Consider the following 13752-nt stretch of genomic DNA (forward strand, 5'->3'; position numbering starts at 1 on the left):
TATGTACCACATCTTTCTAATCCAGTCATCTACTTTTGGATAGTAGCTTTTTAAGTTGCTTTTGGTGCTCTTTAATTTGAAAGACATGTTGATTTCATTATTTTTCTTACACTTTTTCCTTAGGTATTTCAGTGAAAATTATACCAGTGAGGCCCATCAGATTCTTTCCCGTTCAAATCATCCTAAGTTAGGGTAAGTTGGATATACTAAAGAAACCATAAGCGCTCAAATTCAAGTTGGTTTGATGATCTACAGTTGAAAGTCTTCCAAAACATTTTTTTTAATGAGCTCATTTTACAAACCCATAGAACATATAGCATCAAGAATGAACCTTCGTAAGGTCAACTGTGAATTTGGGGTTGCTATGATATGTTAGTGCACGTTTCATTAACTGACAAACATGCACAGTGTTGGGGAGGTTGGCAAAGGGGGAAGCTGTGCATGTGTGGGGGTGCAGGGAATTTGGGTCTTCTGTTCTGTCTGCTCAGTTTTGCTGTGAACCGAAAATAAAAACCTAAAGTAAAAAAAAAAAAAATTTAAAGAACATAATAATATTTTAACAAACAAGAATGTTGTAAAGGATATTACACAATTCTTAAAACTGCATATGACCAATTTTTATACATTTCAATTTATTTTTATCATAAGCTATAGTTGATCTATAAAATGGAGACAAGGGAAAACCTTTATAAACCCTTTTTCCTTTCTTGAGAAACAGATTTGGGGAAAGGTATATATAGCTTTGATAGGGGAAAATGAAAATGAAAAATAACTTTGTATTGTGAAATGAAACACAAATTGAGGCAACATTATTAGCTTTATCATTATTTTTTCACTTTTCTATTCCCAGTGATACCTGATCTTTAAAAAAATATAACAGTATTACATATAAAAATAAATATCCTGATATTGGAGAAGAAAATGTCCGATTTTCTAGTGTATCTTTTAAAACCAATTTTCTTGTACAGACTTAGATATTGATGTAATCAGAGATTTCTTTTTATTTCTTAGATTAAATCCAGAAAATCAACCATCTTTTAAAAACAGTTTAAGAGTGCATTTGATTTGTTTTTCCCCAATAGTAGAGGTTTTCATAAAATCAGTACTGTTAGAAAAAAATCAAAGTAGTTCCAATTCAGGCTAATCAAATGACTCGCTTGCCTAACTGTACATTTATTCTGTGAGCTCTCTGGTGGGCCGGTATAACAGGTCATGTTTCTGACCTAGGTATTCTTATGCAATAGTTGGAATCAACCTCACAGAAATGGCCTACAGCCTGCTGAAGAGTGAAGCGCTCAAGTCTCACCTCTACAACTTCGTTCCTGGAGCGCCAACGCTGGAGCACTTCCACCAGTTTTACTGTGAGTGCTCGAGTGAGGCAGCCCGAGATGGCTCAAGAGTGCTCGTAAGCCACTAGGAAAGTCGACTCTATGATGTGACAGCTCTAGCTGGCATGTAACTTCTGTGTGCATTTTGTTATCAGGGTCCTTGGCAGTCATGGAAGATGGGCCCCTGAGAGAACTTAATGCTCTCGTTTCTGGTTTAAAAAATGTAGGGAGGCCACTTCTTGACATGTGTGAGTGGAAGATTCCTGCCGCTCTTCTGTAGACTTCCATTTTCCAGTCTGCTGAAAATTTCACTTTGAATCCTGGTTCAAGAATGCCAAGTCAAGGAAATTTTGAAGACTTTCTTGTTATTCTTGTCAGGACAGACTTGGGGCTGGGCCTTCTGGCACTAGGCGGAGGGCACCCGTGACATTTGCCAAAGCAGGCAGTGTGACGCTGCTCCGGTCCCCTTTGCTGCCACTGCTTGTGAACCTGAAGTTTGATCAAGGGAAGCCCTCTCCCGAGGGTGCTGCCGACTCACACCATGCAGCCACCTGAGGCTTCTCATTCTCCTTGAGCTTCTTGTGTCTTTGGCATTTGCACACTGGTGGGGACAGGAGACTAGTGAGACCACAAAGGGCCAGTCCCCCGCTGTAGCCCCCCAGGGAAGGTGTCCGGGTCTCGCTCGGCTGGGGCCCCTGGCACGCAGGTAGCTGCTGCTCAGCCTCTCTGGCTTTGCTGTGCCTTTCTGTCCCCACCGCACACCTGCAGCCTAGTGACTGGCTTCCCAGTACAGCCTCTTAGCTATCTCTGCCATGACGATAATGGTAAACAACAATAGTCAGCTGTTTTAGAGTTTTTATTCTTTTTTATTTTAATGACAGTGTTGGCAACACATTGACAAAAGTCAGAATAATGCTGGCTTTCAGCAATCAAGCAACAACAGCCTTCCTGTACTTTGTTCATTATAGACTCTTGTTGTTTTCAGTTTTGTGTTTCAGGGGTCTTTGGAAATAACTTTTTTCCTATTCCCGAAATATGTTTTGAAAGTTTTTACCACTTTGTAGGGATTTTGTTGATTTTTGAGTTTCATCGGAAGTGTACACTAAATCTTTTATTGAGTTGCTATTTAATTTGATACAAAAATAGTTCTTAATTTTTTTTCAGGTTTTTATTAGCTTAAGGTGATTTCTGACCTTTTATACTAATTGTCTACATGGTTTTACCTTTTTGAAATGAGGTGGTATGGATGTGATTTTACTCTTGTGATTATATTTATATTATATTTTTCTCCCACTGCAGGTTATCTTGTCTATGAGTTTGACAAGTTTTGGTTTGAAGAAAAGCCAGAAAGCATTATGTATTTCAACATATATCGAGAGAAGTTCCATGAAAAAATTAAAGGACTCTTACTGGATTATAATGTATCACTTACTTTAAAGACATGAATCATCCAGAGTATCTTCTATTTCTACCACATTTTGCACACACAACAGAATTTATATGTTGTAATAGAAATTATCTGATCAACTACATTCCTTATGTATAATTTCCTACAAAAATATTTCAGAAATTCTATTGAAGAAAGCTAGTGGACAATCAGTGTGTGTTTACACGTGTTTATACACTGTCCTCCACAGAACCTTGTCCTTCCAAAGAGCCCTCTGTAGAGTCACAGGAACTGCAGATTGGAACTTGGGACTTAGCCCAGGTCATGTAAAAGTGGAAAATCAGGTATTTGTCTTCAATCAGTTTATTGAAATGTGTAAAAATCAGTTTTCATTTCTATGTGTTATGGCTAGCAGGCTGGTGGTATCTTTTCAGTTCTTTAAAGAGTTTTTGTTTGTAAGTTCTGGTTTTGTCTTTTCTTTGTGTCACTTTACTGCTCAGCTAATTGACAGGAAGGATAGTTCTTCCTGCTTTTCTTTGCTTGCACCTCAGTCCCATGTGGCTGTGGCTCCCTGAGACTGGATCTTAGGTAGATACCAGGGCGGACGAAGAACCGGGACTCCTTCTCAGCTTCTCTGACTATTTAGCACAACAGGTAACAAGAGAGTGGCAGAATAGTGACAGCTTTTGGTTTTTCAGCACCACACGTTAACGTCAAATGTTATTTTAGAGCTTGAAGACAGTTTTCATCTTCAGTAGTTAGTTATTTCTCTCAGCTGTGTAAAAGACCTTTACTGTGTTCTGAGGGCCTTTTATGAGGCTCCTCTCTGCCTGGGTATATTTGTGAAATGAGATAGAGTTACTAAGAAAATCTTGCTTGTCGGCAAAGGACATTTGCTCTTTCAATTCTGTTTTGAACTTAAACAAGAAGCATAAAGCTTTTTGAAAATCTGAGTTAAACACCGTTGGTTTATTTAACTTACTGTTGTGTTTGCTGCTCTTGCTTGGATCAGGTGCTGGTTCTAGGTTCTGGGGACGGATGGGCTTTATGGTATTTTTTGAGTTAACAGTCTGCGGGATTCTAAAGTAGCTGGTGTTGAGGACTGCACATGTCGTGTCATGTAGTTCTATTCTGAGACCTCAGGAGGACAGCAGGTGCCGTCACGGTGATGAGACTCCGCACATTGTGCGGTGATGAGACTCAACGGCTCCTCCTTTGTGTGTCTTAGACACAGGTACTTTGAGCAAAGCTAAGAGTTTAAAGATTGGGTCATCTGATTATTAAGTTTGCCTTGATCCTACAGAGACCGACCTGTCACGGACATGATTTGATCTGAAACTCAGTATTTCGCTCATCTTCTAGTATGTGAACATCAAGTATGTCTACTGGCTCTTCCGTGATGTCGGACCTGAGACTTTCAAGTATTTGTTCATATCGATTGACAAACCTCTTCAAACTTGCCAAAGAGAAGAGTAGAGAAGAATATCCAGTTGGAAAGTAACACACCCATGTTGTACGGCACATACATTTGGTGTATCATTACAGTTATTACTTTCTCAACAAGATAAACCTTTTTTAAATTGGATTTTTTTTTTCATTATAATCATGGTGGTTCAACTTTCAATATGATAAGAATTTAAAAATTGGTCTCTTCTAGGGAACTTCTCAAGCTTGGGGGTATCTTAAGTTGTTCTTTTAAATGCTTTGTCATTTAAAATTTTTAATGCTTTGTCATCATTCTGCTGGAGTTCTGTGAAATGTAGCAGAACCCTGAGGAGTGGGTGTTAGCCAAGAAGATCATGTCATCTCGTTTTCACCCTCACATGGAAAGTGGTTCTATTCATCTTTTCATTTTCATGCTGAAAATACTTACCTTTGTGTTTTAACCTTGAGATCTTAAATTGATGTAAACTTTAGTATACTTAATAAGGGAAGAATTCAAATAAGGGGGAAATACTCTGAATTTGTCCCTTTAAGGAGAAAAAAATCTTTTTAGTGATGTTAAAAAATGTCATTAGGAAGTTTGCTCAATTATATATTGTTTGACTCAACTCCTGTTTGAACAATACATTATTCTGATTTTGCACCAAATATTCAGTAACCATTTTGTGTAATCTAGGAGCGCTAGGATCTGGAGGATCTGGAAGTCACGGGAGAGACTTTCAGAGAGTCTGGAAGCCAAGCTCACTGTCACCAACTGTAAACCTGCAACTTTCATGTGCTGGTGACATGTCAGAAAAGAAACGTAACTGCGTCTGACTTCCTGTCTCCCCTCGCTTCAGTGTATATGTCAGAACTTGATGTAGTCTTTAAAATCTACATTTAAAGTCTTATGTGTCTGTAGTAATTAATAAAATACCAAAGTAGTGATAGAATTGAAGTAGCAGGAAATTGTTTTACCTCAAAAAAGGGAATCATTCATTGTTTGAATTTTTGAATACGCCAGACTGGAGAGAGTATACCCTTGACAAGAATAGTCCAAAAGACAATCCTTAAAAAATTGGGGGAAATCTGGGACTCTCAGCCAACCCAGACCAACCTCTGTGTATAAATACGGTGATATAGTCAGCTAGAAAGAGTAAAATCTAATGGTATCTTACTGGCACCGTTCACGGTTTAGAAAACAATCTTTTTCTTGAAAATGTTTATCCTGATTTCCCCCTGCTTTTACAGATACTTGGATTTCTATGTATTTTCCTGTATGCGAATGCATTCTCTTCATTTTTAGCCCAGCATTCATGATTGCTTATGAGCTGTTTCTCTTCTTTGCATTGAATGAAATAGAACTTGGTCAAAGGTTTGCTCAAAGGAGAAGCCTTACATGAGGGTGAGGGGGTGCCCTTTGCCTTTGCTAGAGCAGGGAAGCGTGCCCCTTAACAGTGGTGTGGGAGGAAGAGGTGTGGCTTGGAGAAAAGTGGTTTACTGTCCTCCTGGACTTAGTGACTGGGGACCAGAAGCTGTTTTCTCAGGAGAAACGTTTTACCTACATTCTCACTAACAAGTCTGGGGAGGCTTCATTTCCATTTTCTTATTATGAATCTCTACACAAATAATTTTTAACAAAGATCAATGAAATTGTTAAAAGTCTAGGAGAAATCACAAGGGAGCTGTCCCCTGCTTCAGTAGTGCAGGAGAGAGGCAATGTCGATATCACTCTTCCCAGGACGACCCTGTGTCTGTCCAGTAAGGTATTCAAATCAGTTGAAGCAATAGATTATTTTTGGGGGGATGAGAGTAGGGAAAGCCCAGGTTGGCAATGTAAAGAAATAGATTTCTGTCTACTTTGGATCTAGCAATTGAGGTCTTATGTAAAATAAACTGTTGAAATGTGCTATCATTTTGTTCAGAATGTTGTGAGCAAATAAAATCCATGTTGAAATTGCCATATGCTTTCTGTTAATACTTTCTCAATTTAATCCTAATTTAAGCTGGTATGTCATGAAACCATGTTTTCTTTTGTAACTTTTAAATCATGTTACTATAAATCGAAATATGGTTTCCCCCCACTTTTTAACTCCTTTACTGATTACCTGTTTAAGATGCTATTCAATAATTGGTTCTGAGAACAAAAAAAGAAGCTACTACCTCACTCCTTACAGGGATAGGAGTAATTCATACCGCACTATAATTTTTCCGTGAATTTTGCAGTAGGTCATAGATTCACTTTTGTATAATCCCCATATCAAGCAGAACAGCCCTGTGTATCAGGAATTTGGTCGCTTTGAGATCTGTCAAGGGAGCTGATACTTACACACCAACTCCCAGCAGTCTTTGGCAAGCGCTGCCCCAAGGGTGAGCTGTTTCCTTGCTCTGCTAGTGTGCTGTGCACGGCTGGGCAAAGAGGCTCTGGAGGCCAGAAGGAACCCTAAAAGCTACAGACGAGACAGAGGCAGTCAGGCCAGGGTGCCCTGAGGTGCATGCAGGATCCCACAAGCCCCAGCTGCCTCACAGGTGACAGGGAAATAAACCTGAAGGGACCTCATAAAATCTAAGGGGAAAAAACAGCAGCAAGTGGAGCGTGGAGCCGATGACACAGAATTGCACCACATCTGACAGCTGTCAGGGCAACTTTGCAGGCCCAAGATGGAGTTGCTCCAACCCAGCATGCCAAGTCAGCAAACAGACTTAGCTAACCGGCTTGGCCCCCAGTAGCTCCACGTGACCAGAAACTCAGAACCTTCAGTCACTCGAAAGACCAAGGGCCTCACCCCCAAATGTTGACTCTGGCTCCAGCCAGTTATTTTCTGTCTCTTCTTTGTTCTTCACAAAGGCTTCCTTCCTCCTGCCCCATTTCCTGTTGTCCAAAAGGAGACTGTCAACTTCATACATGTTAAAGTGTGAAGCTTCGTCTTCCTTTCAGCAGGAGTCTCCTCTGGCTATCTGAAGGACGGTTAGCTCAAACATCTGTAATTCTCAGAGAATGCATGATTCCTGGATGAATAATGTCTCGAATATGGCATGTCGGGTTTGAAGTTGCTATTGTCATAAAATAGACTGAACTTTTAAAATTTGTACTAGGAACATTTAAACTTATTGTGCCCATTGATTCTAAAGCCCCCCAGTCTCTTCAGGGCAATCAACGCTTCCCTTCCGAGAGAGGAGCTGCAAGACTGACGTAGTGGTATTAGCAATGCTTTATTGGCTGTAGTAACTGACAGCTGGGTTAAAAAAGAAAACATAGTATCTTCACTTTTATGTTCATAAAAATGCATTTCACCCACTTTTCCATCACTTTGAATTATACTGAAAACACATTAAAGTTCTTCATATTCTATCATCAGATTCCATCCCCCTCTCCCCCCATTGGTCCATCAAACACAGCAACTTATCTGGACCCTACTTGCTGGGTACATACCAAGTGTTTTGCTTTCCTCTCCCTCAAACAAGGAGCATAAAAGAAATAGGTATTATTTTTTCTTAAAAAAAAAAAATCCCCAGACTCTCTTCTTATGAACTTATTTATCTTTTTAGGGTGAAATAAGTGGACAGCATTTTCAGCATCAGTGTGGAGGCACAAAGCCCTGCTGTTGCGTGGTTATGTGGCACAGTCCACTGTCTGCCTGGACTTCATCAGCTCCCGTTTCAGCTGCTCAAAGCACACGAACATGATGACAGTCCAAGAGCCCAGCCGCAAGAAGGAAGGCACGAACCTAGAAAAACACGTGGACAGCGGGTTACTCCACTTTGGCTGCGGGAATTCTTACAGCTGCCTAGCACAGGCCGGTCTCCCGCCGGCCGGCTCCAGGGACCGCGGTGAGCACGGCGCTCGGCCTCCCTCAGTGCGGCCTGGAGCACCCACCCGGCGCACCGCCCCCGTGACCACAGGGCCAGCACACCCTTCCCTGCTCCTGGCGAGCCCTGGCCTGGTCTTTGTGCGTCACATCAGGTTTGGGGGGGCGGGGGGAGCGAGTTTCTGTTTCTATCAGCTTTCTGACTGGGAGGTAGGGATGGAAGGGGAAGTGAAAGCGAAAGCACAGGGCACCAGGTGAGGGGCCAGTGAGTCCGTGTAGAGCTGGGCGTGTCTGTCCTTTCTCTGTCCAGGAGCTAAGTGTGCTGTTTTTCTGTTTTTCTTCTTTGGGGTGGGGCTTGTTTAGGGGATCCACCAAGCTGCAGAACCAGGCTTTAATTCTGAACACATCTTTGCAGCAATGAAATACTGTAGGAGGAGATTTCATCCCTTCAATCTGGCGATCTGGCTACAAAATTATCTTTCAACAACAGGCACGTCAAAAGAGGCTTTTAAAAAAGGACGCTGTGTTCTATTACCTTAGTTTCATGCTGTTGCCTATAATCATAAATCAGCTGACGGTTAGGCAGGTATTTTCCAGGATAAGGCTGCTTTAGGGGAAAGTGACCTAGTACACAATATGGGTGTCCCCGTGAGGGCAGCTATTCCCCAAACATCCTTTTCAGCATCACTTTTCTGGGTCAGGGGCAATGACTTCTCTCTACTTTTGTTTTCAGATAACCGGAGCTGAGCAAATTAAAACAGAGGAAACCAAACCTTGTTTTGGTCCAGCTCTCAATCCCTCCCTCCCTCTCTTTTCATAGTTTTCCCTCCACATAGGCAAGTGGTCCTGTATTCCCAACAAACTAGGGTCAAGGTCATGGGTTTCCAGTGAACCTGTCTGCTCGCGGTCGAGAGAATACCCCCAGTAATTTTCTGGCACAGTGGCATTAGTGGGTTGGAGAAATGTCTGGCCAAGAAGGCGGACCTTCTCGCCACACTCTCCAAGGCTGGCCGGCTGGGGCCAGACGTCAGCAGGGCTGCGCCCCCAGTTCCCCCCCCGGCCCCGGGCGCTCAAAACCGCAGAGCGGGAGTCAGGCCGTACCCTTTGAAGAAAGCCGACAGCCCCTCTTTGTGGAGCATGGCCAGCGCGCAGCTGTGCACGTGCGCGTACTGTCCCGGGGGAGAGTTGATGAACCTTGTCTTCACCACGTCCACAGGAGAAGCCAGCGCCGTGGTGCAAAACCCGGCGACGAGCGCTGACACCATGTGGCAAGGCACGTCATCTAAAAGGCGGCAGAGAGACAGGTCAGCCTCAGGCATGGACAGGGCCGCTCGTTCCCGGGCCTCGCGGACTGGTGGGTCTGTGGGTGGGAGGAGGGCTACGCGCGTGTCTTAAAGAGAGACAAGGCATAGCGAGGAAGGCTGGGCTTAGGCTGGGAAAGGCGGCCCAGCGCCGTTACCTGCTAGCACCTTGCTCTTCACAAGGTGAAGAACATCATGCTGCGGCATCATGGATTGTAAGTGCCAAGAAAACCGCCTGTGCTTTTTCTTTGTGGCCTTAGGGTGCAACATCAAGCCAGATATTTGGGATCTAACAGGGAGAAGTTCCATGTCTCTAGAATCTCTGCGAATGTGATTTGGAGGGACCTCTGGTATACCTCGGATCACCAGCTCCCTGGCTACAGCTGGGGGATGCCCCGCCTGCTGCATTCTATCCACGAGATTCTATTTACAGGATGCTAACGGAGGCCTGTAACTGGTTTCACCTGTGAACAGCACTGACCTCATCCAGTTGCACTTTGTTCTATTGCCAAAAAAAAAAAAAAAACTGTTGCAGCAAAACTTAGGATTTGGGTCATTTTCTACTTCCTAAAAATGATACCTAATATTCAGAATGCCTTAACAAGGGAAAATAGAATTAAGGGCTTCAGTAAGACTGGGCTGGAGACGCTCCAAGGTGAAATTGTAGCTGTGACCAGAGCTGGCGGGGACAGTGCAGCGCCGTTACCTGCCAGCACGTCGTTCTTCACAAGGGCCTCCTTCATCGTGTCATACATCACCAGCTCTGTGCAGTTGATGATCACATTTCTTGTCAGGTTGAGACTGGTCCCTGGGAAACAAGACAGTGTCACCAGCTCCGCTGGTGACAAGGTGCCAGTTGGCGGTACCTGCGGGACTCCCCCTGGCCTCGGCTACCTTTCCAGAGCCCCAGGAAGCCTTCCGTCGTGGCCACGACTCTGTAGACGTTATAGGTGCCGGTGTAGCGGGGCTTGAGGCCGTGCAGGTGGCTCTGGGCCTGCATCCTGACCTTCGCCACCTCCGTGGGCTGCCCGATGAACACAGCCACACCGCCTGTTGTCAGCCCCGCTGAGATCTTGCTTCCCAGGCTGGGGGGGCCTACCCGGAGAGAGAGACTGTCAGTAGCAACAACAACAAATTCCGGGGAGGCACCATCGTCCTGGAGCTCGGCCCCTGCCCCCCTGGGCAACAAGGCTGGTTGGGCCTACGGGCTCGGGGGGACCCGGGCAGGGGCTCAAGTGGTTTCAGACTAGCCCAGGCTATGAGGGGGACAAGGGCAAGAAGAAAGAAGCCAAAAGGGGTTTTCACTTGAAATTTGGAAAACTTTGCTTATGTTCTCAAAACGATACCACTTAATAAAAGTCTGCAGGGCCCTCCCTGGTGGCGCCGTGGGCTGGACGCCGAGACAAGCTGTGGCCGCGTCAGGGCGAGTTTGGTCCCCGGTCGGGGAGGTGACCTTCATGGCACAGCCGACCTCTACTGTCTCCCCACTGCTCCCTCAGTCTCTACAGCTTGGGCAGTGAAGTTACATCACCCCGAGTTACCCAGCCCAGGGGTAGAGAGCTGGCATGGGTGGGCCACGGTGGGCGTCTGCTAACTGGGGGCCGTGGCGTCGGCCCTTTCTGATAGACTCAGCTCCTCCAGCGGAGAGTGGGGAACATGTGGCCCTGCGCAGATGGCTGTAAGGACTGAATGATGCCCAGAACCACAGGCAGGTAAGTGGCGGCAGGTAGGCGAGCGCAGTGGCGAGAGCCAGGTGGCCAGAGCCAGGGTCTGAACCTTCACTGTCCTCTTCCAGCTGTGTGACCTCAGCTGGTTATAAAACTGCTCTGTGCTGCACTGCGGCCATTTGCCAAAAGATGAAAATGACAGGACCGCACCGGTGGGGTGACCTGAGCCACAGAAAGGCTGAGAGGAAGCACTCAGAGCCGTGTGAACTACGGGCTGGACCTTGGCACACACGACAGCCAAGAGAGGTCAGCTTCCCCTCCCTCTTCCTCTAACACAACTCAGGACTTAAGTCCACTTTTCCTTCTCTGGCCTTGCCCAGCCCCGAGACTTCGCCAGAATCCATTAAAGGAAACATGACTTTTCCTTTCCTTCTCCTCAAACTTCTGACTTTGTGCTCTTTAAACCAAATGTTCTCAAATCAGTCGCACACAGAAATTCCCAGGAGGCTTGTGAAGACTCAGTGCCCAGGCCAGAGCCGCGCGAGGCAGATTCAGGGCACACGCAGTGCCCGGTGGGTGGGTGCCGAGCAAACGCCAGGGGTGTCCCCCACCGAGCTCATGCCCTGGACTCTGACTAGACCTCGCTTTGCGGTTTCGTCTTCTCCAGATGGGTCTCAAGGCCCCAGATTTCCAAGACTGGCTGGGTGGTTTTTACAGATAGAAACCCATGAAGAGCAAGCCAGCACCGACTGAACTGGGGGCTGGGGGGTCCCGAGCACAGAGGTGGCAGGCAGCCACCAGCCTCCTGACCGTGCCTGGACGGAGCGGCTGGCCGCGTGGGCGCAGGGGCAGCACCTACCGTCCGTTCCCGAGCTGAAGAACTCCTGCACAGAGTCATAGAGGCCAATCCTCAGAGAGGCAAAGCTGATCTGCCTCTGGATGCCGGCGGGCAGCCCGCTGTACAGCTTCATGGGCCCTTCCGTCTTGATCAGGGTGGTGATGGTGCCCAGGACGCCTTTATACCTGATGCCGCTGGAGACCGGGGTCTCGCCTTGAATCTGGAAACGGGAAGAAACGGGAGAGAGAAGTGAGGACCAAGTAGGGATCACCGGGGGGCCCTCTGCGCTCTCTGGAGAAAGCTTCAGGTAAGATTTGTCCCGCTCCTTCTCTCCACACCCATGATATATCCACCTGCCTACTGCCGATATGTTTGGATAGTGATATTTGTAACCTGTCCCACAATGTTATGCTGCTACTCAGCATCTCTCTAAACACCTACCTATACAGGCAACACCTGCGTCTGTGGGTATGTGTCTGTGTCTACTCAATGTCAGTATCAGCTACCTGTATCTGGAACCCCAACCAACCCCCCAAAACAAAAGCAAGAAAAAAAAACCCAAGGGAAAACTAAAAGCCCTTTGCAAAACCCCAGCCCCTCTCCACCCCATAATGCTGGAGAACCCCTAAGGCAGTAGGATGGGAAGGTGTTGCTATCTGACAAGAAGGGAGAAAGCACCTGCTTGCAAACTGGAGAGACTCCCACAGCCTTAGCTCTTCAACATTCTGTGCACCCTCACATTTGGGGGGTCTGGCAGTAGTCACTGTCAAGCCATTCTCTTTGACCCCTGTGGCCCTTCAGTTTCTCTCCTGCCTTCCCCAAGCCTTTTCTTGGCCCTTTCCCCTACATCAGCCCAGAGACCAGCCAGACCCGAGGTGGCCAGCAGCCCCTGGGATGGGTGGTTAGACCAGAGCCAGGAAGGAAGTCTAAGGGGCTCTCAGAGCAGGGGCCCCGCTCCCCATCTCACCTACCTGGAGCCGGACTTTGGCCGTGTCCAGCGGGAAAGTGATCACATCCGCTGTGCAGGCAGCTAGCCCTGCAGAGAAGATCTTGACCGGCATGGTGGGGGCGGGCTGGTCCGAGGCAGTGGAGGAGGCGACCATCTTCACTCAGCACAAACCACCGCTGCACAAGGTGAACGCCTCCCTCCCTGCCTCTTGGCTGAAGTTCCTCCCCGGGTAGCCTAATTTCAGGGAGGGGTCCTCTGCAGAGCTGCAGGCTGGTGGCCTGAGGGAAGCTGGCTGCCACGGAGAGTGCAGGCGGGTCAGTGTCCTGCACCTCGTGGTGCCGTGGTGCCCAGATGCCCTGCTCCCAGCCCCAGCTGGTCACTTATATTGCCGCAGGGGGGGCGGGGCTGGTCTGAGGTGGGTCCCTCCCACCTGCATCTGAGCAGTGCATCCCAGAGCTGAGCCGCCCTGCACTCCCCAGAGCCTGAGGGTGCAGCTAGTGGTCTCCAGGCTGATTTCCAGGTGGAGGGGGGCAGCCCTTGCCACCTTCGCATTCACTGGAATCCCTGAAACAAGCGAGTTCTCCACGATCCTGGTCAAAAGCCCTGCCTGGCTGGAGCTCTCCGAGGGGAAACCGGGGTGCTCCCCAGTCTGCCTCTGAGGGAACCCTGCAGCCTCTGACTCCCCTTTGCTCTCCTTTAACTTCTCCTGTCTCCTTTCCAACCAAGCCCAGATGGAAAATCCCAGGCAGGAACCAAGAACTCTCCGAACTTTTAGAAGAAATGAAGTGTTTCCTTAGAACGCTGTGTGCGAGGGAGCTGTCAAATGAGCTAGCAGTCATACAACAGGTCCCCAAGGCAGCGTCACTCCTCAGCACGGAGGCCCTGCTTTCCCCACGGCAGCGTGAAGTCTCAGTGTCCAAAGACCCAGAGGTGAGCCGAGTGCGGACTGACTGTCCTAGGAGGCAGGCAGGGCTGGAGCTACCCCAGGGGAGGGCTCACTGGCCCCCTTGAGCCCTTTCTCAGGGCGCACAGTGGAGGGACCTGCAGGCTT

At 47.2% G+C, this 13752-nt stretch overlaps 2 protein-coding genes across 4 annotated transcripts in view; one reads left to right on the top strand and one right to left on the bottom strand.

The window, feature by feature from the left end:
- ELMOD2 (ELMO/CED-12 domain containing 2) overlaps nucleotides 1–6091 on the top strand; it is a 13929-nt gene extending 7838 nt beyond the window's left edge. Inside the window, exons 7-10 of one of the 2 annotated variants that reach the window (XR_001145598.1) lie at nucleotides 124–192; nucleotides 1228–1361; nucleotides 2628–3059; nucleotides 4019–6091. Coding sequence is in view for 1 of the 2 variants with exons in the window: in XM_004685293.1 (XP_004685350.1) it covers nucleotides 124–192; nucleotides 1228–1361; nucleotides 2628–2773 (349 nt within the window). In the remaining variant the exon portion in view is untranslated. Of the gene's footprint in view, nucleotides 1–123; nucleotides 193–1227; nucleotides 1362–2627; nucleotides 3098–4018 lie in introns of those variants that run through there. The other variant, XM_004685293.1, reaches the window with a different exon arrangement.
- A 1653-nt stretch (nucleotides 6092–7744) lies between these two features.
- Nucleotides 7745–12855, bottom strand: UCP1 (uncoupling protein 1 (mitochondrial, proton carrier)). Of its 2 annotated transcripts, none has more exons than XM_004685294.2 (6): nucleotides 12724–12855; nucleotides 11774–11972; nucleotides 10142–10342; nucleotides 9954–10055; nucleotides 9048–9228; nucleotides 7745–7865 (listed from the first exon to the last, which is right to left on the bottom strand). In XM_004685294.2, the coding sequence occupies exons 1-6, from the start codon at nucleotides 12853–12855 to the stop codon at nucleotides 7751–7753; spliced, it is 930 nt and encodes a 309-aa protein (XP_004685351.1). In that variant the 3' UTR covers nucleotides 7745–7750. The 2 variants fall into 2 exon arrangements, with proteins under 2 accessions (XP_004685351.1, XP_012582265.1); XM_012726811.1 differs by having other exon boundaries at nucleotides 10142–10332; nucleotides 11770–11972; nucleotides 12724–12813.
- Between the last annotated feature and the right edge of the window lie 897 nt (nucleotides 12856–13752).

This window comes from Condylura cristata, unplaced genomic scaffold, assembly GCF_000260355.1.
Source record: "Condylura cristata isolate star-nosed mole 26May11 unplaced genomic scaffold, ConCri1.0 scaffold00018, whole genome shotgun sequence".
NCBI classification, from domain to species: Eukaryota; Metazoa; Chordata; class Mammalia; order Eulipotyphla; family Talpidae; genus Condylura; species Condylura cristata.

What these genes read in the sequence shown, in the direction of transcription:
- UCP1 (XM_004685294.2), bottom strand. Translation starts at nt 12,855, where the DNA reads ATGGTCGCCTCCTCCACTGCCTCGGACCAGCCCGCCCCCACCATGCCG. An exon ending in CGGCCAAAGTCCGGCTCCAG is followed by an intron (nt 11,973 to 12,723) that starts GTAGGTGAGATG and finishes TCCCGTTTCCAG; the next exon opens with ATTCAAGGCGAGACCCCGGT. An exon ending in CTTCCTGGGGCTCTGGAAAG is followed by an intron (nt 10,056 to 10,141) that starts GTAGCCGAGGCC and finishes CTTGTTTCCCAG; the next exon opens with GGACCAGTCTCAACCTGACA.